General features: G+C 36.9%; 1 protein-coding gene across 3 annotated transcripts; it reads right to left on the bottom strand.

The window, feature by feature from the left end:
• Positions 1-1,229: 1,229 nt before the first annotated feature.
• lrrc75ba (leucine rich repeat containing 75Ba) lies at positions 1,230-27,971 on the bottom strand. 3 transcript variants are annotated; one of them, XR_006251669.1, is made up of 6 exons: positions 27,400-27,971; positions 20,058-20,186; positions 17,177-17,289; positions 4,310-4,655; positions 3,137-3,427; positions 1,230-3,063 (listed from the first exon to the last, which is right to left on the bottom strand). XR_006251669.1 is itself a non-coding variant. In XM_043247802.1 (6 exons), exons 1-6 carry the CDS (start codon positions 27,670-27,672, stop codon positions 3,056-3,058), a joined length of 1,071 nt encoding a protein of 356 aa, XP_043103737.1. In that variant the 5' UTR covers positions 27,673-27,971; the 3' UTR covers positions 1,230-3,055. The 3 variants fall into 3 exon arrangements, 2 of the variants coding, with proteins under 2 accessions (XP_043103737.1, XP_043103736.1); XM_043247802.1 differs by having other exon boundaries at positions 3,226-3,427; XM_043247801.1 differs by having other exon boundaries at positions 1,230-3,427; positions 27,400-27,970.
• Positions 27,972-27,986: the final 15 nt, after the last annotated feature.

The following is a 27,986-nucleotide window of genomic DNA, read 5'->3' as shown; positions in this document are numbered from 1 at the left end:
AAATGTTTTAAACAATAGTTATTGTTCTCTTGCCAAGTCATTTTGGACTTAAAAATTATATTATTTTTTTAGTTAGACATTTATCTAACATTCATCTAACCCATTTTAGGGTTGTATATCGATTAAAACCTTTAACCGTGATTAATCGCATGACTGTATGAGATCTTCGGTTGCTCAGTGCACGATGGCCCAGTTTTCCTCTGTGACTATTACAAAGACAGTGAATGTATGATGCTCGGAATATTAAAAGCTGGTCAGATTTTTGAAGTTGTGTAGTATATTTAGCCTTAATTCACTAATAATGTTTGTGAAAATCGAATATTCCATTAACATTCACATTATCATAACAAAAATTCTCTTTTTTAAATTTTTTTTTTTTTAAATGGATGTTTTCAACATTCAGAGAACGTTCAACAATAATGTAAAAAAAAAAATTAACGTCTTAAGTAGGGCATAGGTAGATTATAGATTTTTCTAATATTTTATTAGGATATTAAGTAAAGATCATGTTTTATAAAAATAATTTTTTTTTGCTACTGCAAATGTAACAACTTACAACTTAATATTTGATTAGTAATATGTTTTGCTAAGAACTTAATTTGAACAACTGATTTTCTCAGGTTTCAGATTTTTCCCTCATATTCCAGATTTTCAAATAGTTGTATAATTGGTCAAATATTGTCCTTTCCTAACAAACACACGTCAGGGTTCAAGCTTATTTATTCAACTTTCAGATGAAAACCTAGCCCTTATGACTGGTTTTGAAGTCCAGGGTCACATTTTCATTTAATTCGATGGAACTGGCGACCATCATTAGCTAACGATGCTTTAGAAAAATGCACACAATGAACTGTCAGCGTATAAGAAAAGAGCTACATCACAATTCTTCAAAAAATGTGATTTAGTCCATTGAAAAATAACAGCAAATACGGGTTTGGAATGACATGAGGGTGACAGAATTTGAATTTTTCAGCTATTACTTTAACATTTTAGAAGTGTGTGTGTGTGTGTGTGTGTTTGTGTATTCCCTCAGGCTGTCAGAGATCCAAGCACCACCCCCATCATAAAAAAACCCCAACAAACTTCTCTGCTTCTCCTCCATGCTCTCCAGCACATCAATCAGCAGATGGGCACCTCACCAGCCTCCCACAGGCACTTGCAACCATCAAACGCATTCGAACCGATTTTCCATCTTAAAAATAACAAGTATTATTTTGCTACACCCATGGTATTATTAATAAAAGTTTATTACAGAAGCGTTGAACAGTCAGTCTTATAAACTGAAGCACAGATTAAGAGGACACAGTATATGACACAGACATAGAAAGCTCATTCAGACGTACACATAAAACAACATGACAAATAAGCTGCCCTCTATCAATAACCTGCCACTGAGTTTATTAGCTTGCTTAGCATTGTGGGCATTGACACCAACGTGGTGTTTATGAGTAACAGATTTACACAGATTACGCAGGTTAAACATCCCAGATAAGCAGATCACAAGCCAGCTAACTTCAGCGGTCTAGACACAGAGCCAGACAACAAATGCAAAGATTGCTGTTATTCATTGATTTTATTTTTTTTTTACAGGTTTTGGAGAGTTAAAAAGAGGTTGGTTTGTCATTTGTATTTGTTGAGGCCCTGTGAAAACGGACAAGCACATGTTGTGGGATATTACATATAATATAATAGTCTGAAGTCTAACATTAAACAAATACACACACAACTGACACATTTAAAAGAATACATATATCATAAATAACACTGACATTTAACTATTTGATCATCTGAGCTTCACTGCCAAACACCTAAGTGCTGGTTAGTACAGTAACTATTCGTTTGGCTCATTTTGTTTCAGAAAGACGTAAAGATGTTCATGTTACAAGACCACATCGCTACAGCAATTTTATCAGTCACAAACCTGATGAAAACACAGACTAAAGTGCTCAGGTAATTGAAGGCCATGGGACAATTATTAGCTCTTTATCTCGAGGTCCATTAATTTTATCATTAATGACCAAAACTAGATTTTAAATAGACGGGGTGTTGCTGCAACCGTGTTACAGGCAAGGTTATTTTGAGCATGGTATTAAGAACATTTAAGAACGTTTTATTAAATTTGACCAGACATGATTAATCAATGCGCTTGAGATATTAAAATACACCATACAGAAATGTAGCATAATGAACCGCCATGTTTCTGCGGACAGTACCAAAGGGAGCAGCAATGCATTGACACAAGCAAGAGGTATATTTAAGATGACCCGAACATAAAAAGGTGAACGATCCTCTCATATACAACAACAACAAAAACAAAAAAACGTTTCTTTGCTGAAATACACCTGTTGTCTTCTAAGATATTTAGTTTATCGTTAGCAGACAACAAAAACCAGATGCTGGCAGTTCAACAGCGTTTCCTTTTTGTGTCATCGTTCACAACTACACGACAAGTGGTGCGTGGGTATTCACAAGTGAACATTTTGGAAAGGGGGGGAAAATGCAAAAGTCTTGACATAGCAGTTTTGCTTGCGTCACGTGACGTGGGTCGGCTGTATAGTCTGTTGAGCTGGTTTCATGGCTTTTGTTGGGAGATTAGTAGAGCACACACAGAGTGGTGATAGGTCCGGTCTGCTGCGGCAGAGACGGCCTCAGCAATGCAACACTGACAAATACGACCAAACCTGACCAGACCCCACAAAAGTCCTAACCATACCTTATTTAAAAGCGGGGTCCGTAGAGCTTCAAATCCACCGTTGGTATGCATCAGCCAGTTGACTGACTCTGGGATTTTTTTTATTGGCATTTTTTCCTGTCCGTCACTGGTCATTCGTGACCGAAGAGGGGCGTAAGAAAGCATCTTTAACGCAACTCTCTGTGGCCCCCTCCAATGAACCCCCACCTCGAGTCAAGGAGCGTCATCTGCCAACACAGTAAGTCAATGGTGAAGCTTTGAGAGAGTTTCAAACCAGCTCGTCTTACCGTTTGCTGTGCTCAGGTGGTTAGTTGGCTCTTTAAATGCGATGCTGTTGGTTCACACATAACCGCGATGGGAAGGTCATGGAGCTGCAGTGGAGGAGGGAGATGGTAAAAGGTGTTGATTGGGAGAAATGGTACTGAGAGAAGAGAGATCTCTTGCCTGCGCTCTCCCGTTCTTTCTTTATCCCGTCGTCAGCTGACAATGATCGTGATTGGTTCACCTCTCACAATGGTGCAGGGTAAAACTACCTGAACTTTTCTGTTCCCCGATGCTCCATGGCTCCAGTTCCTCTTCCTCCTCCTCGTCTTCGTCCTCCTCTTCTTCATAGTGGCTGGGTTCCTCAATGGAGCTCTCCATGCGGTAGCAATAGGGCTGACCCTCTGTGTACTCATAGATGGTGGGAAGACTGCTCTTTAGACTACAGCGTCTGCGCAGGGCCACCAGGAGAGGCTGAGAACAGAGTAGAAACAGTTAAACAATTTCAAGTTATGATTACTTGCAGATAATGTCCGTAGAATGTCTATTGCCTGGATGTGGGCATTACAGGAAATCATGGAGTCTCCTTACCAAATGTATTATCTTAGATGAGATAGCAGCAGTACTTGAACGATCATCTGTCATTTAACATTAAGAGTTGGTTAAAAGTTCTAAAATTCTAAAAAGCGTATAATGTAGTTCAATTTTTAACATCAGTTAATGCATTAGGTATCGTGAACTATCAAAAAGCAACAAAAATTTATTAATCTAGGTCAATTTTATTGATAATTGTTGTGCTTGTTTATAATACATAATATTTTGTGTGTGTGTATATAATATATAATGACCAGGAACCAATACAATGATAAAAATGGTGTAAAAGCATTGTTCATTGTTAGTTCAGGATACCTAAAGCACCAACTAATGATAACAAATTGATGCTTTTCTCCTCAGGGAAAACTAGTCCCATCCAAATAGGACTTTAATTAACTTCACCCTGCCAGTTGAAAATGGTGAGTGAAAACATATAAAACAAATATTTGTCTTGCATAAACTGAACATGTTCCTGGATCAACATCCTTGATGTTCTTGGTAGAGCACGGCAATCAGCCAACAATATTTGATGTTTTGGGTCTCTAATTTTAGGTCAGCCTCAAAATTAAGGCTATGACTGTTTGTCAAGGAATACTGCTCCAGGAGCATCAAGGATGTCCTACTAGGCTTATCCATGTTGTACCTCTTACTAAACAGGCAACATATCTTGTAGCAAAACCGTGTTTAACCCAAAGCATTTATCCCAGAGTAATTATTACAATAGGGGGGACTGTAACTGATTATGAGATTCTGTTGTTTTACCTGTGGCATGGTAAATATGTCCACATTGTTGCCCAGGTCAATCCAGGCAAGACAACTGAACTTCTTGGAATCTTTGAGGGCTTCAGTCAGATCTTTAAGGATGCCAAGAGTCAGACGGTTCCCATTGAGAGCCACTGTTGTGAGTTTGGGCAATGCACCCAGGAAGGGCAGAAGTAGACGTAGGCCCTCGTCCCGGAGCTCAGTGAAACTAAGATCTACGGATATCACAGCGCCCCCACTGGTCTGGAGGTAATACGCCACATGCCGTATGTCGCGAGTTGATAAAGGGATGCCAGAGAGGTCCACAGAGTCACTGCAGAGCTTCTTCTGAAGTGTTGTTTTAAGACTAAAAAGTAAAAAAAAACAAAAAACAACAACAAATAAATATTATACATTTACGAATTAATTGATAAAACTATATATGGATATACAAGCTTTGGGGTGATTTGGACTGTAAATCCATTGTGGCTTTAACAAAATACGATTTGGATTTTGGATTTCTTCTGGCTAGAAGCACTTACATTCTAGTATAAGGATAAAAGGTAAAAGGATAAGAAGGTTGCTGTGGTGGGGAAAGAGTTTGGGATAGTTTTGCTCTCAAACTCATCCTTTGCCTTTGGAATTTGATTTCATAATCATATGCAAGTAATTTTACTCTCTAGTGCAGTAGGGTGAATAAAGAAGCAGCTTTTTCGGAAGATTACTGCAAGATGTAAAACAAGAAACAGGAATAAAAAACTGAGTACACAGTTTTTATTGACTGTCATCTGTGTGTTGCCAAATCGTGAGAAGCATAAGTTGCCTCTATGTATGTAAATTTGATCTCTATTGTATCAATACTGATAAACATCTATTCAGTAAATATTATCCTTTGCAATTCTTTGTTCAACCACTTAATCATACGCTCACAGAAAAAAGTTGTCACTTGGGCAATACCCTATGGTACAAGAGTATATATACGATTTAAGTGGACATTTATCTGGTTTCAGCTTCATCAGATAAGAGCTTTGACATCTTTCTGGCATGCGTTGCCAGTTATGACATGGTCTCTGACTTTCCCAAACCAGTCTCTTTTTTGAATCATTATTTGGTGAGTGTTTAGTCTATCAGCAAGGAGCCAGTCATTTTCAGCATTTAAAAAATCTGCTCTGTGATGTAATGTAACCGTAGTAGTCTCATGAACCAGTAATCAGTGACTTCTTCGAATAAGTTCATGCTTCTAATCGTTTTATGCATGAGTATAGCACGTCTTTGCGTATGCAAGTCAAATACTGTGCATAAGAATGCACTGTACCAAAGCAGCACTGAGGACGGAAAACATATTATTAGAGTTTATAAGAGACCTCTTAAGGATGGTTTTCTTCTCAAACCATTTTTGAAGTAAGGTTCACAGTCAGAGTTCACTGCTGTTCTGCCAAATTCTGGATCCCTGCTGCTGGTGCAAGCTGCTGTTATCATTTTTTATTTCCTTGATGATGTTTGCAGGCAGCAGAATTGGTACCTTTCTGCTCACCCAAAATAAATCTTCTTTACACTCAAAACAGTTCCAATGTACAGTTGATCCATATTTAGATCAAAGTCTAACGTTCAACTGATCTTTTAAGATTCGAATATTAGTCAAAACCTTATTTTATAATAATAACAGGGACAAAATTACAAAAAGATAAGACTGTTTATTAGAAGGTGCAATGTATATTAAAATAACTTCCCAGTCTCCTAAGTTAAATATAAGTAAGCCATTTCATTGTGAAAAAGAATTGCTTTTATAACCGTAATAAATGTGCAGTTGATATTAATGAAACAAAAGGCCACTAAAGTTTACTTAAGTTTGGTAATAAATACAGTATTAAAGTGTATGCACACTTGCACAAAAATGTCAAAATAAAAGTTTTCTTTAAAGTACATTTTTAATTATTTGTCTTCAAGTAGAATTGAAAGTATCAACTGAAATTATAATGCATTTCCATTTAATTGTTAAGTGTCTGAAAACAATACATTCATTTCACCATCAACTAAAAATATTGTTTCCATAATATATAACAATATGAGTCTGGGACATGGTCGACCAATGGCAGACAAGGAACCATTTTTTAAACCATTATTTTTCCAAATTCTGTTTTTGGGCCAGTAATGGTACTAAAATGACACACTTCACCTTGTTTATGCTTACACAAGATGCCTTTATTTATTTGTTGTTTTAATTGTGAATATCAGGAAAGATGCTCCTGTCAAAAGAGCAGATTCCTCCCCAACTTCTCTATCCAGCACCATTATCATCTCCGTGCCAGCATGTGTGCTTCATTTTGACCCGGTTCCATTAACAAGATCAATACAATGCAAACACAGACATGCATCCACTTGAAAATCACTCAGGTCCACAGTTGGACGTGATACTTTCTTCATGATGTGTGTCACATGGTAACAATGAAGAGACTGAAATGGAAATGGGGATAGTCCTGTAATATATACTGCCACACAAACCACAGGACGGAGATCAAAAGAATATTCATTTGCCAAGGAAACACACACACATACACCCACACTGAGATGCAAATGTATTATTACAATCCTCTCAAAGGCTGATATCTCTTCATGAAATCCCACTGACAGTTTTCCTCTATTTTCCTATCACTGGTAGCAGGTGGCATCGCTCTTCTGTGTTTGGTCCCGAATTCAATTTATTTGCCAAATATAACTCCAGGTCCAAACCCCCCGGGTTTTGCGCTGTATACGAGTGTCCACGGGCTTTATTTTGACATACAGTGGTTCTTTTAAGCTCGCTGCCTCATTTTTGCTAACTCACACGGCAATCTGCTCTGCCTTTAAACAGTGACATTTGAGGGATCTTTGTGATTAAATAGCAATAGGCTGGCCCATGAAAAGACCGCAAGCTTTGATGAAGTGCTGAAGAAGTCCTTTGAAGACGCTTTAGGGATCAATTTGGATAAAAAGTCAGCAGGGAGGTGCTTGGTTTTTTGCATTTTGCCATTTTGATAAATTATGTAAAAATTCAACGAAAAAATAAACGGAAAATGAGCGTGTTATGAAAATGCGCTCACCCTCAGATTATGTAGATGATTGCATTTATCAGAAATGTAAAATTTCATCACTTGAGCAGATTTAAGGTAATTGGTTAGCTTAAGTTCGAGAGCGAGAATTAAACTGAAACAGTTTAACAAATATTTTATTTCATAACTATAACTATAACTATACGTGACATATTTTTACCGAAAACAAGAATACTGAATAATTTTCAAATAGTTTTTTGTGTGATGTTTTGAAGCTGAACTGTGACAGGTTGCGAAGCATAAACTACAACACAAATACGCCATCTGTGCCACTGCAGGATGGGTAAAAGAATAATAAAAGTAATTTTAATGTGTTATTTATCTATTTATTTTTCTTGCGACCAGGTGCCAGTTTGAATTACAGTCACTTCGGGCTCACTTCACATTCCTTGGCAACCGGCAGCTATGAGTGACATTCATTTTCCTTACTGTCAGCTTTCGTAGGATCACAGACACTAAGCATTCTGCGCTCAGACGCTGCCAATGTCTGTTCCCTCTGCACCACTTTTCTAGTCTACAGAAATATGTGAGTTCTGAAACACATCGAAGCATCACTAGAAAGATTCTTTCCATGCAGAGCTGAAAGATTACGTCCTCAGCCCTCATTTTCTCCCTCCGGTCTTCCCTGACGTGTCTGACTCAAGTCTCGCTCCATTTTGTTTTTGCAAAGTCATCAATGATGCAAAATACCTCCATTATTAATTCTGGCCTAAAGGTGCATTCCTAGTCTCACTCTTTCAGTCCGTACCCTCCAATAATATATCATCTTCTGACAAAAATAGCTACTTAAAAAAATTACAAATATAAATATTTGCCATGAAAACCTCCAAATGAATAGGGCATAATACTATTTTGGCAGATGAGTAAACCACTGAACAGACCTTACAGACGCTGTACATGTATTATTATGCTAAACTGACTGTCAGTAAGTGGCAATTCATACATATTTTACAAGATGGCTAATTCGTCGACCTCATTTGAATACGTATTTTACGTTTCGCCAGTTCATATGAAACAACCTACATCTAACCCGCACCCATCACTGGGGTTTAGACAAACAGTACAAAATCGTACAAATGACGTCATGCGAATCCATACGAATTAGCCACTTTGTAAAAATTGGTCATGTTGTTACATATTTTCTTTGATGTTTTATTATTCTGAATTTACTGGGCGAAAAGAAATAAATCTGCTTTATGTTACACAATCAGTAATCAACAGGCTCTTCTCTTCTCGCTCATCTAAAATAGCTTCATTTAAAGTGTGAAATCGGCTTTTTGCACCTATGTCAATCTGATTTTGTTCACAAACGGTTGAAAAGAAGCAAGCAGCATAGCTTAACGTCTTTTAATAGCGAACAGCTTGTTCATTAAAAAGCAAATATGCAAATATGAACACGAACACAAAACTGTATTCTAGCATTACCGCGAAATCCTCATTTAAATATGAATTTCTCTTTCAGTGATCTGTCTAAATGAACAAAGGAATAAGGGAAGTGTTGTCTAATATGCTAATGAGGGGCACAATAATCCAGCTAACTGCTTCAAGCCAGCTGATTGCATCTTAAACACAACCGCACATTAAATGAACAGGTCTTTGGCTTTATGGTAATGCGTGTGTGTGGAGTCAACGGTTACTTTTGTGTATACGGCTTCATAATCTGTTATACTTTTGCCTTGAAATTGTTCTGCTTTGGCAGTGAAAAGACCTGCACAGTTGTACGGCAGTCAAGCATTACAAGAAGCTAGCGTTAAGACCCTGAGAATGTAAAGGTCTGCGGGTTGTTGTCATTCCCTAAAGCAACTCTGTACATTCCCATTAAATTCTGTAAAAAAATACTATTTTCTTATCTGGATTCCAAAGAACTGTTTATGCCAAAGTGTTCCATATTAAAAGAAAGAGGCTGTCTGGCACGAAAGTATACATAAAAGCAACATACTTTTGATTTAGCAATGTATTTACGTTATTGTAAGTTATATTTGTAAGTGATTTAAAGTAATACATTACTCTTGCACTTTGGGGTCAGTACATTTTTCAGTAAAGTTTCAGAATAATTTAATTCAGTAAGGATGCAATGAATTGATGAAAGATTTAGAACATAGAAAAGGCTCCCATTTAGAATAAATTGTCTTGAGCTTTCTATTCATCAAAGCACAAAATGTTCTGAAGGATCATGATTTCTGAAGGATGGTGTGACATTGACGACAGAAGTAATGGCTGCTGAAAATTCTGTCATCACTGGACTAAATTGCAGCTTATACAAATATACAAAAACAAAAAAGAGTCATTTAAAAACTGCAATAACATTTCACAATATTCCTGTTTATACTGTATATTTGATCAAATAAGTGCATTTTTTGGATTGAAGTACACTGTTGCCAGGTATTGCTGTGAAAAAAAAACTAATAAAAAAAAAAATCTGTCGACATAACAGCGACTGTGCTCTCACTCACAGCTATCTCAAGCCTCGCTAAACATTTTCTTGCGACAGACACTGAACAATTCTTGCAAACTGTCTAAACTTCATTATGCAGACACTCATATGAGGTGTCAAAGTCATTCAGAGAACAGATTTTATTTCTGAACATAAAAGATATACAGAGGGACCTAGGTGACCTCATAGCTGGCTACTGCCATTGGCATGGGCATCATTTGTAATTTTCTTGGTTTAGTTTTTGTCCCCATCACGTCATAGCGGACCTGAGTCGTTCAAGAGATGATTGGGAACACTAACATAGTGTTTGTTTGTCTGACTATGCTAATGGTCTAAAAATGGGACAGAGAATATAAAAGGATCTCTAGTGCAAAGCAAACATGATTGCGAGTGAGATTATTTAGCGAAACCTGTACACAAGAAGTGAAGCCGGTTTTCCGGGGGCCTGTTCTTTATCCCTAAATGGGTCTGAAAGGGTCTGAGAGTTCACAGATAATGCAGAGGGTACTGAAAGCTTAAAACCAACCAAGCAGAATGAGTGACAGTGAAAAGGAAGACAAGAGGTAAAGAGTGGTACAAAGACATGTCTCCCACCGCCGTTGGCATGGCAATGGCCGTTTTCTACCTGAGTGGATGCTTTCACACCTTTGATCAGCGTGAGATTCAGACTCACACCCGCCTCCAGGAGCAGATGCTGGTCTGTCTTTCTATGAAAGCTCAAATAGCACTAACACATCATGGCCTTAACCGAGCACAGGTATACAACACACAGGAGTAGAAACACTGACAATAACAAGCCATCTGAGAACAGAATTACTACCCACTGAAATTCAAAGCACAAATATGGATCTGGAACCACACGAGGCTGAGCAAACAAAGACAGAATTGTCATTTGCCTGTGCAAACTAATTGTTAAAGTCTCTGGCTTCTCAGATTTACCACTGAGAACTAAACCCTATCTCCACCAGAGTTTCAGATAAAATCTCAACGGTGCCGCAAACTGCTCATATTTGCAGAGATATCAGTTCGCTATCCAAAAAGATTCGAAACAGGCACTGAAACAGTGCTTATCAAATTCTTCCAAAATCTGATTATCTAGACCATGCAATCCACAATAGGTTTATAGTTGTACGCAGAGAAATTTCTGTTTAGTCTCTGCAACTTTTTGAAAAATAATCATATTTTATAAAAGTTTCATTTTGTTTGGCTAAAGTGCAAACAAAAGGCTTTCCGCATGACCTGAGAGCTTGTTTTGCTATGTGAACATACAATCATCAAGTTGTGATCTCTCATTAGTAATTAGTGCCTAATTACCAACCAGTCACATTAATAATATTTACAAGCTAAGCGCATGAGTTTTATGCAATCACTTACACTTAGTTTTATGAAGCCACTTGATAAATTGTTGATAATGGAAACAATCAAGTTTTGTTGGGAAGCTCTCATAGAGTTTCTGTCACTAAAACAAATTCCTTCTGAAAATGGCAGTAAACTTATTTCTAATGTTCAAAACTTATAATGAATGTTATAATATGTCATAATGTTAATTTGAGCCAAAAAATGTCATAATTTTACATACAGTGCTGGTGCACTACATGTGTCCTGATGAATTCACAATATTGTTTTTTTTTGTATTTTAAATCAAATAAATGCAAGCTTGGTGAGCATAAGAGACATCATACCAATGCTATCTGGTCTCATGGCATAAACATACCTGGGTGCACTTTTTAGTGAAATAAGTACCAAAAAGTACATATCACTGCAGTTTCCTAAAAGAAATGAACACTAAAGAGGCAGCAAAATTTAGACACCTTTTGATTAATAAAGAGTAATTTTCACACAAGTACTCATGTTATGACGTTTAAGCAATATTAATATGCTGGGAGATGTGAAAACTGATGCTTTAGAATGTTATCATCACACATATCCAGCTTCATATCTGTGGGTTTTCATAGACGGTAGGTTTGTTCGGTACCTCAAGGAGTACAGAGATGTATTTGAGAGGCAAGGAGCTCCGTTTCAACAAAACTGTATAAATCTGTATAAAGGGAAGTTGAAATAACACAGCTGCATCAATAAATGCGTTTTTACATTAGTTTTGCGCTTGTTAACACTAGGACTGTCAACGCTAACGCATGCGATTAACCCAGAACATTTAATGCATATTTTAATGCAAATTAAATGTTTGATAAGGTTTGAACCCAGCTGTTGCCAGGGTCACGGTTTTTCCCCACAGTTTGGCTATTTTGAAAATGCATTCACAGGAAAAATTACAGAGCTGTGCATGGGTTGCGTTTTTTGGGTTATTTTTATAATGTACCGTGGCCACTCCAAGTGTATATAGACAAATAAAAATGAAAATAGATTATAATACTACTATGATTATAATACTAACCACTATAGATTATAATAAACGCACGATTACGATAGGATTTGGCTTGTATGTGATTTGTTTTTTGAGATTTGGATATTTTCATAGCAATATGTTTATATATGAAATGCTAATTCGTACAGGGATAGAAAAAAGCATATTTTGACAACAGTAAACGACCGAATTCCACATGTGATCGCAAAAAATTATTACAAACACTCAATGTTGGTTTAAAGTGAATTTTGTTATTAATAATTATACTATTACTAAACTATGTGCTAAAGTGTACTATTAATCAATTAATAATTGCCTTATGTGACATGATGCTAATGAACAGATGCAGTTCTTCATGAAATGTTTTGTCATAATACGTCACGTAAGGTCACAAGAAAATGTTTTGTTATATTTATTTAGAAATATTTTTGATAATAGTTGGGTAAATGTTTACAGGGATTGAAGCGATGCGGCTTGCTAAACATTTTATTTCCCGAATAAAGGCTGATAATGGCTAAATAAAAACAAGAATAATGCTAAAAGAATAATAAAGATTATGTCTCATCTCATACCTGGCAGAGGTGTTTCCTTAAACTAGTGTATTTCTTGATTTCAACACATTTACAGGTAATTCTAATAATTTTAAATATGCGATTAATTATGATTCATCAAAGTCCATGATTGTGATTAACGTGATTGCTTCGATCACGAAACAAAACGTGCAGTAAGGTACGTGAAAACCTTACTGCACAAAGAGTGTTGCACAAAGGGTGCACAGAGTTACATATTTTTATGAGACCAGGTTGTACCAATCCCAAACAATTAACCTATTCATCACTGTATTCGTGTGCATTGCACAGCAGTGTATTCAATTACAGTCACTGCAAAAACACATTGCAAACAGAAAATGTTTATGCAAGGCTAATAGAATTAATTGTGCATATCTAATACATGTGAAAGCAAAAAATAATACATTAGGCCGACTGACAGATTGTGTTTGTGTGTGTCTGAGCATGCATGTGTGCAGTCTGGATAAATCAGACAGTCACACAGTCATCACAGACAGTCGCTTTGCACTGCCAATCAAACACACGAGGGTGTCTGAAAGACGGTCCTATTTCATGCAGATTCTCCACAATCTTACACTCCTGATCAAGCCCCAAGAATCTGCACACAAAAGAACCAGCACAACACGAAATCCTGCTTCTTTCATCGTCTCTTAGATCTCGCTCACTCCCTCCATTTAGCATTGTCAGACCGCTCTGCTCTCTCTTTCCTATCGAGTATCACACCGTGATGTTACATTAATCATTTTACCCACTGTATAATTACATTATCTTCAGCCGCCATCCATGCAAGTTAAACCCCAATAAAAGTCTGAGGATGTCTCTATAAGAGACGAACAAACTAATGCAGATCCATCAAAAGTGAATAGACACATATAAATCTGTCAATTCAAATATAACCAACCCTCATTTCTTATTTCGTTTTTCATTTCCATGTAAATGGAGCTGGATTACGGTGATGTGGCACCTAATAGGAACAGCACGCAATCATAAAATGGAAAATGGAAAATAAAGAGGCACGCATGCAATGTAACCCATAAAATATCTCAAGAAATATCACCAAGAAAAAAGCATCTTTTAGGTATTTTACTGAAAAATATTGAGTCAGAGCAAACACATTTTCTCCGTTTGTTCAGGGTCTCTATGTCTCGTTTTGTCTCGTCCTTTGCTCTAAAGCCATATGCTATTTCCTTATTTCTTTCTCACGCTCTTTTGAAGAGTGCGTTCCCTGTGCTGTGTCTGGTTTCTGTAGTGTAGAGCAGCAGGGACCCGCAGACTCTCTGTTTGTCAGATTGACTTATATGAACACAAAGCTCTAGGGAGAGTATAACAGATCCTCCTCAACAGAGCTCCTGAACCTGAACGGCACACACACACACACACACACACACACACACACACACACACACACACACACACACACACACACACATGCTGCAGAGCAATCTCGTCTGAATCACTAATCACACGGAAGGTTGGCAGCACCACCAGTAAAGCCAAACTAGATAAACTTACAGACACATAAAACTCTCACTAACAGAAAAGTATCAAAAGTATCATGGTAATACCATGTTTTTGTACCATCATTATAGTAAGTTGGAATTTTGGAATTAATTGAAGTAGCTCGGAGTAACATATAAATAACATGGAGAATGCAGATGTTAATCAGTAAGTAACACTGTATATATGTATCATGGCAGGCTATTACAAAAAAAATGAAATAAAATGTGTGTGTGTGCGCGCGCGTGTGTGTGTGTATACACTATAAAAAAGCCAAAAGCATTAGGTCACCCCCAATTTTATAGCAACAGTTTGGTCAGGATTTTCTATTCTAAAATGACAATGCCTCTGTGTATAAGGCAAGGTTAAAAAATAAATGATTGATTGAGTCAGTGTGGAAGTACTGGACTGGTCTGCATGAAGCCAACTCCTAATCCCAGCTGAATACCTCTGGTGTGACTTTAAATGCAGTCCTTGAGCCAAAAACTCCACACCAATGACTTGTACATTGACTGTATGTACAGAAGTATTGGGACACCACCTTCTGAACAGAAAAATGCACTTCCAAAAGAAAGATGAAAACATAACTCTATAATAAATGTGTTTACTAAATGTATTCCCATCTCTGTTGCAAAGGTTTTGGAAGTGTCTAAAATGGCTGTACGCCTATGTACAAGTCACTGGTGTTTGGTGATGAGTTTTGGCTCAAGGACTGCATTTAAAGTCACACTGAAGGTGTTCAGCTGGCATTATGACTTTGCACTCTGGCAATATAATGTGTGTGTGTGTGTGTGTGTGTGTATGTATATATATATATATATATATATATATATATATATATATAATATTTCTTCAGCAATAATAACAAATATACTAAAATATTAGTATAAATGAATACTATAATCTATAGCAGGGTTCAAATCTTACCCTGGAGGTCCAATGCAGAGTTTAGCTCCAACCCTACCTGTGATTTTCTAACGATCCTGAAGACACTGATTAGCAAGCTCAGGTGTGTTTGATTAGGGTTAAACTTAAACTCTGCAGGAAAATAGATCTCGAGATCCAGATTTGAGGATCACTGATCTATAGTATGAAGAGATGATTTGCCAAAACAGACAAGAGATAACTTGTTAACAATTTTCAGAAGTGTTTTTTTAATTATGCGTTCCAGTTCATCTAATTTCAAAGTAACCCAATTTGCAGTTGGTTAGGTAAAAAAAACTACAAGCAAAGCATAACAATTTGTGATTGAAAAAAGGAAATATATTCTCTTAAAGTCTTAATGCTTCTCATGCAAATGTGCTTCTCAAGTAAATGTATCTCGTTTTAAGGATTTTTGGCATTGCCTCCATATTTCAGTGGACCAGCATATTGATTAAGAAAAAGATTTTTGGCAGTGAATCATTTTATATCATCACTGAACCATTGGAACTGCCACATTATTTCTCATAAGCGATATAACCTTGTTTCAAAATGACCAGTGCAATAACGCTTGCTTATGTTTAGCAACTCTGCATAATACATGAGAACTGCAGTGTGAAAATACCCTTCTCTCTCTGTGTCTCTCATCCCCTCATTGCTTTATCCTCCCCTGAGAGCCTAAAGGTAATGGAGCAGGGCAGCATGCTTAATTCAGGATGTGGAAAAACTGTATTGAGTAGAGGCGATGGATTCAGGGCGCATGTAATGGGCATGTGGGTGGAACGCATACATACACACATTTATCACAGACTTTTCAACAAGCACAAAATATGCTAAATATATTCTGCAACCATTGACTGGTGCTTGTTTAGCACCCTACAAACTGGCTGCTCTAATGAATTTAATTAATCAGGTGAAGTGAACAGGTTTAAGTTGGATAAATAAGGTTCAGGTCAACCTTGTGGAGCATTATACACCCAAGTCACAAAGAGCATTATGGCTCTCTCTTCAGACAGCACTTCCCACATCCAGCAGCAGTGCTGGTAAAAAGACTCTACCAATCAATAGCAGAGATGAAGGGGGGCTGAGATTAATGGGCCGCAGTGGCAGGCCAAACAAGCTCTAATTTGTTACACTCATCTATAATCACACTGTCTGAAACTGCTACCAGATTTCTGCAACGTAAATCATGAAAAAACAGATCAGTAGTTTATGCAAATTTCAGAAGATTTTCAAGGGGAAATTTTCAGGGTCTTAAAAAGAAGCAATGACAAAAACATGTGTCTTTATGTAAAAATATGTGTCTTATCTAAATCTAGAATAACTGAGAATTCCAATGAAGATGAAATCGAAAATAAAATATAAATATTAGAACTTAAATGAAAATTAACTGAGCAACTAACTGAAATGAAAAAAAAAAAAAACAAATCATCAAAAATATAATAAAAGATCAATTAACTGTGATTAATCACATCCAAAATTAAATATACTATTGAAAGTATTTATGTCAGTTAATATATTATAATTACTTTCTTGTTTTTTTTTATATATATATATATATATATATATATATATATATATATATATAAATATATAACATTTTTTTAATACAAATGCATTTGTTTGTATTTATATATACATAATAAATATTTACAATATACAGAAATATATTATTTAAAGAAACTTGATAGCACTAATTAAAATTACATGTCAACATAAAATGTCAAAAAATTACTAAAACTGAAACAAAAACCTAAATGATAACTGTAAATAAAAGCTTATCCCAAATATTAATAAATTTTATTCTAGTATAGCCTATACAAATAATATTAAAATATATTCCACTATAATTAATTGTATACACACAGTTAAGCAAGATATAAATGCCTCATTCATTAGTAATATATCAAATAGGAGCTAAAGTGAAGGGTATATACAGTGAAGTTCAGCATGTGAGAGGCATGGATTGAATTTTTACTCCATATCGCATAAAAGACAGGGAAGATTTCTCACCAGGCCTGGGCCTTCCTCCGGGTCATACTTTTTCTAAGCCACTTGGAGTGAGGGGTCAGGTGGTAGATGAGCTGTCTGCAGATTTTATCTGATGACTTCACTGTGTCTGAGTCCTAAAAGAACAACAGGAATAGAAAGACACAATATAAAACGAAAAAGGAGCAATTTGATTAAATTTGACAAGACAAATGTAGAGCTTGAGGCACGAAGTTCTCATATTCTGCGAGTAAACAAAATAACACACTATGAGGAGCAGATCAGGGCAGTTTCTTATTGCAGTCATTTTTTTCCCTAAAGTTTGATGTGCTTTTTAGATCTAAATTTAGATTTGGACAAAAAAGTACACCAGAAAAATAATCTTCTCTGAGACCGAAAGCAGTAATCTTCTCTGGCATATAATCCGGATTGGCTTTGTGTCTTGTGGATTTACAGAGATGGTCATCTAAAGCTCTGAATCGTTAAACACTTTCAGATCAGACTAATTCCTCAGATACAGATCAGTGAAAGACAAGAACGGAGGGAAAAAAAAAATTCAAGATGATTAATTCAAATCATCTTTAAACGAATGAGCTTTTCCGGGCAGGTCGATCCGTCTCTGTCTGTCCTGCCTTGTACAAAATGCTCTCAATAAAGTGCGTAAGACAGCTGTCAGAGGGCATGGCATTGGATAAGGGACACTTTTATGCCTTTAAATTAAATTACAAAACTCATCGATTTTCATTTCAGTGAAAGTCAGTTTTTATTGACATCTATACAATGTCGTTTGGACACTTTCTGAAGCTTGCCTGCATTAAACAGTTGCTGCGGTTAACTTGGGGTTCTGGGGCGTAATCACACACAGACGACACAATTTGCTAACCGCAGATTTAAAATGTACTAACTGGGTAGTTGTGGATGTCGCAATCCAACCTGACTCTCTAAAAAATAATTTCACTGCAGCGTTGCCTTCTATTAATAACTGCTTTGATGGAAATCTCTGGACCTCCCACTGGCAGAAGCGAGGTGACGGTTTCACGTTTAGACATGCAAAACCCACGGTACACCTCAGACTGTAGGAGGTGGAATAAAGCATGTCATCAAATATTTATGCTGGAACAGGTGTGATGTTAAACCAGAGCCATTTAATACGCCAATGGCCTTACGTTTTCTGCTTTGTAACGTGAACTGTGGAAAATCAGAGGGGCAAATTCAATTCACAGCTGCAAAACGTTACACTGTAGTTAGACTGCGTATGTTGAAAAGTACAGCACATTCAAATGAAGTTATTGTCGTTTGTTTTCAGCTCAAACAGTTTCAGTTTCTTTCTATGCAAATGAGCAGAATGTGCCATATTCACAAAAGTGTCTGGGTAAAGCTTTGGAATTGTACGTAAAGTGTTTGTGAATGTTCTAGTGATTCATATATTGGTGATCATATGCTGGAGAAGTGCACTGTCATTGTGGACACGTCTTGATTATATCAGTTATAAAATGATGAGAGACTCAGTCTATAGTTACAAGAAAAAAGTCAAAATTGTGAGATATTAAGTCATAATTTTGAGATAGGTTGTAAATATGGCATACGAGTCTCTTTTGGTCACAGTTATGGCATACTGACAATTATAATAGGTAGTTAAAAATAATTAGTAAAATTTGGACTTTTTTTCGTATGACTATTTAATTTAATTCTTCTGACTTTGTCGTAGTCATCTTTTAATTTATTTAGATTCTTATGTTTTTTTTTATCTCGTAATGTTGCTTTAGTATCTCATTATTGCGGCTTTTTCTATAATGTCCATTTTGTCCAAAGTAAACTTTCCATCTTGACTTTTGCATGTCATACTTTTTAATTGCAAGCCTGTCTTATATTACAATTTCATCCCGATGTCATAATGGTTTTTTATATCATAACTTCTTCTTTTTGTGTCAGAATTATAATTTTTAATGTCAAAATGCTGAATTTCTATCTCATAGTTATGTCAGTTGTAAAGTTTGTATCTCTAGACTAATGATTTTTGTCGATATGTGACTGAAATGGGATTTCAGCATTGAATCCTGTTCGGTGGCACTTGTGTCCAGCGTGAATGTGTTTCTGTTTTATATCATTACCTAATCTGCATAATTCCTTTAGTGAACTGGGTATCAGTGGGCACAATTCCCACCTGAATGCCTGCCACACTCAGAGCCTTTTTTGGCAGTCATCTCTCTGATATAATCAAATTCAGCCACTGTCACTTGCAAAGCAGGTCAGGCTGAAGCGTGCAGTTTCCTAGTGACTGTTTGCTTATAGTCCTATAGTCTATACCGAGTGTCACACTGAGCTGAATCTTTAGATGAGAATGTACATCTCCTTTTAAAACCACCTCCTCAGACGCACAGCAAGATCTCCGTCTAATTTAATGCATCTTCTCCTAAACTCAGCGGCAGCCTCGGGGTTCAGCGACTGCATTAATCATTATGAGAAGAAGAAAAAAATCTGCATGCTATTACAGACAGTCTTTGATGGGCAAGAGTGATAAGCAAGCGGACTTTAGTTTTTGTAAAACTGCTAGTTTCTATCGTGCCCCTGCAGCTGGTATGGCTGGAAAAGGAAATCGGTCTCAGTGGAACGGCCTGTGGTGCCGATTCAAAGATCCTGAATTTATCCCTTTAAGATAAGGTTGTGATGCAAGATGTTAAAATAACAAGCGACCTCACTCAAAAACAACAGCAGGTTAAGTTTATCGAGACTTGAACTTGGAAGTTGATAAAAACAGATGTAAGTAAGCTTCTGAAACGTATAAAGAAACGCAAATTAGACATCTTAGGACAACTAATTACTATAGGCATTTCTTCTCATTTGCTTTAATTAGCAATCAATAAAGTGAAGAATTTACACGCTGAAGTGAAGCTGAATGACTCACCTTCTTTGGGCACTGCATGTCTTTAGCCAGGCTCAGCAGCAGCTCATGAGATATGGGGTCCACCAGGTTTAGAAAGGCTGCGTTCTTATAGAGGATATCATTGAGTGACGTACCCTCTAATCCCAGGTCCTGAAAAAGAAAAAGATAGAAAGAGAGCACGTGTTATCAGTCCCTCACTCAAGCTGCCTTTTCTGGCAATCTCATGATGTGCTGCATGACTTTGAATGTTTATTTAATTCTCCTTTTTCATATTGGTAATGCCAGGGATTTATGCTGAAATATATATCCACATATCCCACAAGTTACTAACTTGATTGCTATCTATGTGAAAGCTAAGATAACACGATTTACCAATAATTACAAACTATTTCCATATTTATGTGTGCAACGGTTGGCGACTCTGAAATCAAAACACAACAACCAGATTTGTTAGTGTTGCGTGTTCGTGGGCTTGCACTGGGCCGTTGTGCAAATGATGTGTCGGTATTTCTGCCTGGATTCTTCCATATGGAGAGTTTTGCACGAATGCAGTATGTGCGTTTGGATTTTGCCAATTAAAATGAAATTTGGATATAAACAAAGCAATAAAATGAAACTAATCTTATAATAATTTAACACGCTAATGAAGATAGGCATTTAACTAAAAAGTTTGCTTAAAAAAACAGACGTTGCGACAAAGTTTGCTATTCTCAAATATGCAATGCCAAACATCTCCAGTCACTTTTTAAAATGATTATAGACCCATATTTTATAGCTTTTTAAACAAACTACTTATCAGCTACATTCTTCGAATTATGATTTTACTGACTAGAGAGAACACTGTCCACGTCGCCTAAGCAAAGACCCACCATTAGTATTAAAAAGGGCCTGACTATTTTATTCTAAGCCCTAGAAACACTGATTTTATCACTTACTTCCTTGTGTCTTAAAATGACTTATTTATATAATTCTAAACCCTTTCCTCAATCACACCAGCTCTACTTTCACTCTAGTTTACTACATGTGCATGAACTGAGGCATTAAACACTACACAATGGCAAGTGGCAGTACTGGATTTAGGAGAGTGTATCTGTGAGTGAATGCATCTAAATTCTGAATAGATTATAGCCTAGAAAGTGCACAAAGTGGGCAGACCTTATAATGACTAAAAAGCTGTCACACATCTTAGTACACTGCAGTTTCGCAATGTTCCTTTATATTCAATGATGTGCTACACTGCACAGTGAATCTCTTCTTTACATTGTGTCTAGGGAGTAGATTCTCATTAACACCTCTGACTGGCCATTGCATTAATGACCAATGAATGAAAAGCTGCCCAGTTGGTGGGATTGATTACAGGCTTGTGACGGTAAAAAAGAGGGACGATTCTTCATTAAACACAGCAGACAGACATGTAAACACGTCATGGCATGTTTTTAAAAACTTGATTTTCACAATTGGGGTGGGGGTGGGGTGGAGGCTTTAAAATTGTTGATTATTTATTCCGCATCTAAATTTGGTTTTGACAGCTGTCCCAAAAAGTCAACCAGCCCTTTGGGAGAGTCCCAGTGTTGCGAAAAATCGCGAACATAACTATCATGTATTATGCAACTTTGATTTGCATAGATAAGAATAACTCTGCCGCAGACTTTCAGTAACACAGAAGGGATTATGAAACTGCCTCCATTGGGTTATTAATATTCAAAGACCAGATGCTTTTATCTGTGGTGACTTGCATATTCTGATTGGAACAGGTCTTTGCACTCAGTGCCGTTGGAGTGTGCATGCTTAAATGTGTTTAGCTGCAGGGAAGGAGACGCCCACACCTACCCACCTCTCTGTCCCCTACTCTTCTCCATCCATCCAGCAACAAACACCTTCTCTTTTTTTTCCCATTATCGTGTGCTGAATCTCAATTCCAGAGGAAAAAAAAAAGAGCACAGGGGTCACTTCAACTGCTGGAAAGACCTGCTTAGACCAGCATGAATTTCCAGAATGAATATTGGATAGCGCTGGTTTGAAGGTTGAGCTCGTATTGTTTCTTTCAAGCCAGGATCATTGGAAAAAACATGCCTGTGGCGACATTTCAGCAAAATTATATTACTCCAGGGAGGATCTAAAAGTGCATACAGTTTCATCTGATTTGGATAAATCTGGTAAAATGATATTATTGTTGACTGTTGTACGTATCACACCAGTTCCGAAATTAAAGGGTTTTTCACCTGAAGTAATCACTATATATAACAATATATTTTTATTTTCTTTGCAGACATATTCTTGTCGATTTATAAATTTCTGATTGAACCACTGATGGCAGATGGACTGTTTTGACATTGTCTTTCATAGTTTTCTGGACCTTGACAGTGTTCATTCTTTGTCATTCAGCCTGGTTTTCATATCTTAAATTGTGTTCCAAAGATGAACAAAGCTTTTACGGGGAGCCAGTGACATGGGGGGAAGTTATAAATGACAACATTTTCATTTTGAGATGGAGAAACCCTTTAAACATCTGGCGAGTGGCTCTAAAAGGTTATTTGCATTAGAAAATCACACCTCAACTGATTAAACTAAATTGATAGTGTTATCAGAAACAAATGCGAGTTAAAAGTGGTCAGTGTTTTATCGCCTATAGTGTTTATTTTTTATGTAACCGCAGAGCATTTCATCTAAAAGGTTTTCTTGAGCTCTGAATGTAGATGCACATTTTTCCAGTGAGTCTACATTGGTTTCTTTGTTACTAACTAGCAGCCACGCACTGTCTGCAAAGATGAATTCAAAATAAACTGCCTGTCCGAGAAATGTAAATATCAATAGTGTCCTTTGAGATGCAGACAGCGAGCGAGCAGATTTCGGAAAAAGCACGTAACAAGATGTGTTACCAGTTATGCGCACATACACGTCTCAGACGGTGGGCAAGATGGATGTAAGCTTGTTTTCATGAGGATATCTAATGATGCTCGGCTCTCATGTCTCTTTACTCCAACAAATCATTTTATCTTCCTATGAACAACACGCACCAACACAAACAAAGAAATTACAGTGAAAGTCAACTCAAATTGACCCGAGAGGTCTGGGAGACAGTAAGTAGGACACGATGACAAACATTCAAAAGAATTCCTGTTACCTTGACTTCCAAGAATCCTAATAATATCATCTCTGTGACAAGCCTTTTAAGAAAGAGAGTGGAGTAAAAGACCAAGCATCGGCTGACAGCTGCCTCGAGTTATATCATGCAAGATCTGGGGCTGTCAGCTTGTTTTTTAGATGCAGTCCGGCTAGCTGGTATCTCTAGATCCTTTATGCCAAAGGAATTTTTCATCAATGTGAGATCACTATATGTGTAGCAGTCCTGTCACCGACTCACATCTCTGTAAGTTGTAGAGGAAAAGCGGGGAAGATGCCTCACGGAGTAAGACATTGTCTCCTTCAGTTTCCACTTAACCACAGAATTCGTTGCATCTGTTTTGACAATTGAACCTGTGAGGCATTTATTCCTGAACAGATGTCATTTATATCTAAAAACGGGTTTGAGGTTAATTGATCTTTTTCAGCTTGATTTTGTATTTATTTAGTATTTTATATGAATTCATGTTAATTGTGTTTATTACATTCCTGTGAAATGATTAATCATGATTAATAATATATGTACGTGTACCATGCATATTTATTATGTGTATATATAAATAGACAAACGTGCAATACATTTATAATAAATATATATAATATCAATTATATGAATATAGGCACAGAAATACGTGTAAATATTTTTAAATATATATATATATTGTGTGTGTTTGTATTTACATACACATAATAAATACACACAGTATATACAAATATTATGTAAACTTTTTTTTTTGGGATGCAATTAATTGTGATTAATCATTTGACAGCACTAGTTCATTATTGCAAAAAAACAACAACAACAACAAATTAATATATAATACATTTCTGCAAGATGTATTTCTCTTTCAGTAAAATTCAGATAACAGATGGTTTCCTACGGGGGGTTTCTTGCTTGGTAGGAGGTCCTCATACCCGAGTTTTGCTGTAACAAGTATATTAGCAAATGTTTATTTCCTCTAATAATAAACTAGATGATGCATCATCCTAACGCACATGCTCAGTTAGTATTTTGCACTTTATCATCATTTGTCCATTGAATTTTAGACACTGATCTACTTAGCCCATGTTCTCTTATCAGTTGCTTCCATGTCCACCCTAATTGTGTTAGGTCTTGTTAGCGGCTCTGAAACATGAGACCCGTTTTTAATTCTCTGTTTCTTGATAATCGGAGAAAGCCTTAATGAAGACTGTGAATGCACGCAGAGGACCACACCGCGGGTCTCCGGGGACATGCTTGTCGCAGTATAGGTATCCAAGACTATCTTTCTGTGTTGATTAAAACGCTCTCTGCTCTGGGATGTCAAATTCTCGAATGTAATTAACGGCGCGTCCTGAGAGAAGAAGACAATGAAAGGGGACTATAAAAAAACTGAATTTAAAAAGAAAACAAAGGCATGACAACAGGCAAACTGTGGGGGGAAATTACATAAAAGACTGAAAACATGAGAAGAGAGCGCGCAGCGTGAATATTAAGTACACACAAGAGACTAATGGATATAAGACCTGCTGGTACGGGCCTGTGCAACTCCTGTCCTTGATTTGTGTGGCTTGTTGTACATATTAAAATGCTGTACTTTTGCTGCTGGAACGCCTCGTGCTTAAACTTAACAGCAAATACGTATAGGAAACCTTGTTGTTTAATTATACAAAAAAACATGCATTCGTATTTTGAAAGAAAGCCTTTACCTTAAAATTTACCTTTGCTTTTATATATTTCTATATATTTATCTTTTATATATTAATCTAAATAATGACACTTCTCTCACTGGATTTAATTCACACAAGAAATAACACTATGATAATACAGGTAGTGAAATACAAGATGCTTTGGTCTCTGTGGTTAATAATAAACTTAAGGCAGTGCACTGTGTTACATTATTAAAATAAGATGAAACACTGTTATTTTAATAACATATAATATAATATGATGCATCACATAACTTCTGAAATCCTATTTTTTATCTTTTTACTGTACAATCATACTGCAAGAAATCTTAATATTTTTCCTGCTAAATTCAATATACAGCGTACGTGCATGAAAATATGTTTCTTTCCTTAAAAAGTTTTAGTTTCAAAGTTTCTTCTCACCATCTATTGAAATATCTTTGACGAGCCAGCAAGAACAGATCCATTTATAATTCTTGGCAGATGCTTTCTAATCAAAACAACAGATGAAAATCAACAGTAGCCAATTCATATGGGCAAGGCAACAGCATTTGGAACGAGGGAATGAGCAGCTGCAAAGACGAGAACATTGAGAGAGAGAGAGAGAGAGAGACAGACAGAGAGAGAGAGAGAGAGAGAGAGAGAGAGAGAGAGAGGGTTTCATAGAGTTGTGTGGATGTATCTTTGACTTGGGGAAAAATGGGAGAGCTAAGAACCATTTTGATGAGGCGTGGCTGCATCTCCTTGTCATTTTGACACGGTAATCATATGATATCAGAAAGAGATTGTAAAGAGAACAGGAGTTCATAAACTGTGACAAGCTCTGCCCTCGTATCAGCACTTTTAACACAGCAGGAGAAAAATGTCAGCCTTCATTTTTGCTCCAGGCAAAATAATAATAAGAAATACTTCACATTTAGGATTTTTCTTTTTTTTCTTTTTCTCTCCAGTGAATAAATGTGACTCTTTTTTCTATGTTAATGTACCTTTTCTTGTCCCCGTATAAAGAGACGACTGTCCTGTCCTACAAGAGCAATGACCGGCTGCAGATGAGCGGAGTGCTCAAAACTCTGCCTCAAATATATCATATACTTTGTTCAGCAGCAGCTTTCGACTTCACACATGACACACTTATGCGAGCGTCCTCGTGATCCCCCGCACTCCACTGTCATCAGCGGTCAGCTCTCTCCGCTGCTCTGCACTGTGTTTAATATGTCTATATGGGTCACTGTGACAGAATAAACGTACTATAGAAGCATCCAGGCATTCGTATTAGTGCTGGTGAGTCTTGACAACAAATAATAGCAGCAGCAAATCCAGGGAAATGATTTTTTGCACAAGGTGACTCACTGCAGCACTACAGAGCGAGCCGCGCGGCGGGTGTCTGAAGTGGAAATGCCAAGACGCATCTCTCCAACCGGACGCCATATAAGGGTCAATGACACGTGAGGGTGTCTGAGGTGGTGAAAAAGGGAAATCTGGTTCAAAACACATGCGCCGTGTTCCGGGAAATGTTATTTTTGTATTCTAGTTGGTGTCGTATGTTTTTGGAAAGCAATTTTTATGCAAAAAAAGGGTAATGTCAAGACAAAACTGCCTAAAAGTGTCGAGTGGTGTAGGCGTCGAGTTAAAAACTACCATGGTGTTTTCACTGAAATGTTAATACGCATGTACACAACTTTTTTATAGATTTTATCATAAAAAAAAAAAATTACCTATTTTATTTTATATTAAATATATGTTTTTACAAAAGACTTTTGAGTCACAAAAGGTATACATAAAGCGCTAAATAAATAGTTATATAAAACTAAAACCATTAAAATAAAAACAACTGTTTACATTTTTCTTCAAATGCTTGCCATGGCAACATTTCTCATTTTAATTGAGTTTAATTCGATATACTAAAATAACTACAACTGGAATGAAACGACAATCTAAACGGGTCCTTGTTTTGTTCGATGGTTTTTCTCGTCACATGACAACAAAATGGCTTCCTGCATGTTTGTTGCAGGGGCTTCAAATAGAATAAACAAGTTATTGTGGCAGATACGAATAGTATTTTTAAGTGCTTATTTTACACATATATCTTAATATTCTTTATTATAAACAAATATATATATATATATATATATATATATATATATATATATATATATATATATATATATATATATATATATATATATATATATATATATATATATATATATATATATATATATATATATATATATATATATATATATATATATATATATTTTTTTTTTTTTTTTTTTTTTTTTTGGCTTTGCAAACTTTAAGCTCCCATAATATCAAAAATACTTTCCATTCAGAAACTGTAAGCATGTCTGCATCATTACAGGAATATTCAAGTGATTTCTACACGAAGTCCATTGTGTGACCATGCGTGCGTTCTACCGACGCATCCGTGCAATGTTTGTGTCCCTGATCGCAACACATGCAGCGCCAACAAAGCAGAGAGAGAGAGAGAGAGAGAGACAGCCAAACTCATGCGTGTTTTCTCTATCAGATGCACGCTTATTAAGCACCGCAGGACATTTATTTCCCTCACCTTCCTCAACAGTTTGAGCACGTCCGTCGCCTCTTCTCTCTTCCTCTCCCGAAGGAGCTTCTGAATCTCTCGGATCCAGGCGACTCGTCTGACATACGGGCTGTGGTTGGCTCTCCTCAGCATCCCCGGGAGCTTATCCGACCTGAGCATCAGGGATGTAAACAAGAAGTCTCCGCTCCGGTCGCTCTCTCCCGTGCTGTCGAGATGTTTCCGTCGCCTCCTTGAAAAATTCTCGTTGTCGAGACTGTTTTGGCGGCTGAGTCTGGAGCCCATGATCTCAATTACGTTCAAATAACAAATGTCACGATAAACAGGCTACTACCTTTTCACGGCGTAACCATGGCACCCTGGAGGATAACGCCCAGAGGTTTCCACATCGGTCCGAACTTGGGCAGCACGTCCTCGCTCCCTTACAGTCGGGGTCCTTGGGGAAATCCGCTCGACGACGCGGGTAGTAGTTCTAGCTGCGGGAATGTCCGCGTTTTGCTCTCTGTCCCGGCCGTCTCGCTCTCGTACCCGTGTTCGTGGCGAGCAGGACACGTCCGCTTGATGCTCTAGTTGGTATTCAGTGGATGATGGAGATGTTC

This window comes from Puntigrus tetrazona, chromosome 8 (assembly GCF_018831695.1).
Source record: "Puntigrus tetrazona isolate hp1 chromosome 8, ASM1883169v1, whole genome shotgun sequence".
NCBI classification, from domain to species: Eukaryota; Metazoa; Chordata; class Actinopteri; order Cypriniformes; family Cyprinidae; genus Puntigrus; species Puntigrus tetrazona.
The sequence above is the reverse complement of the archived record's forward strand: the minus strand, read 5'-3'. Positions and strand labels throughout refer to the sequence as shown.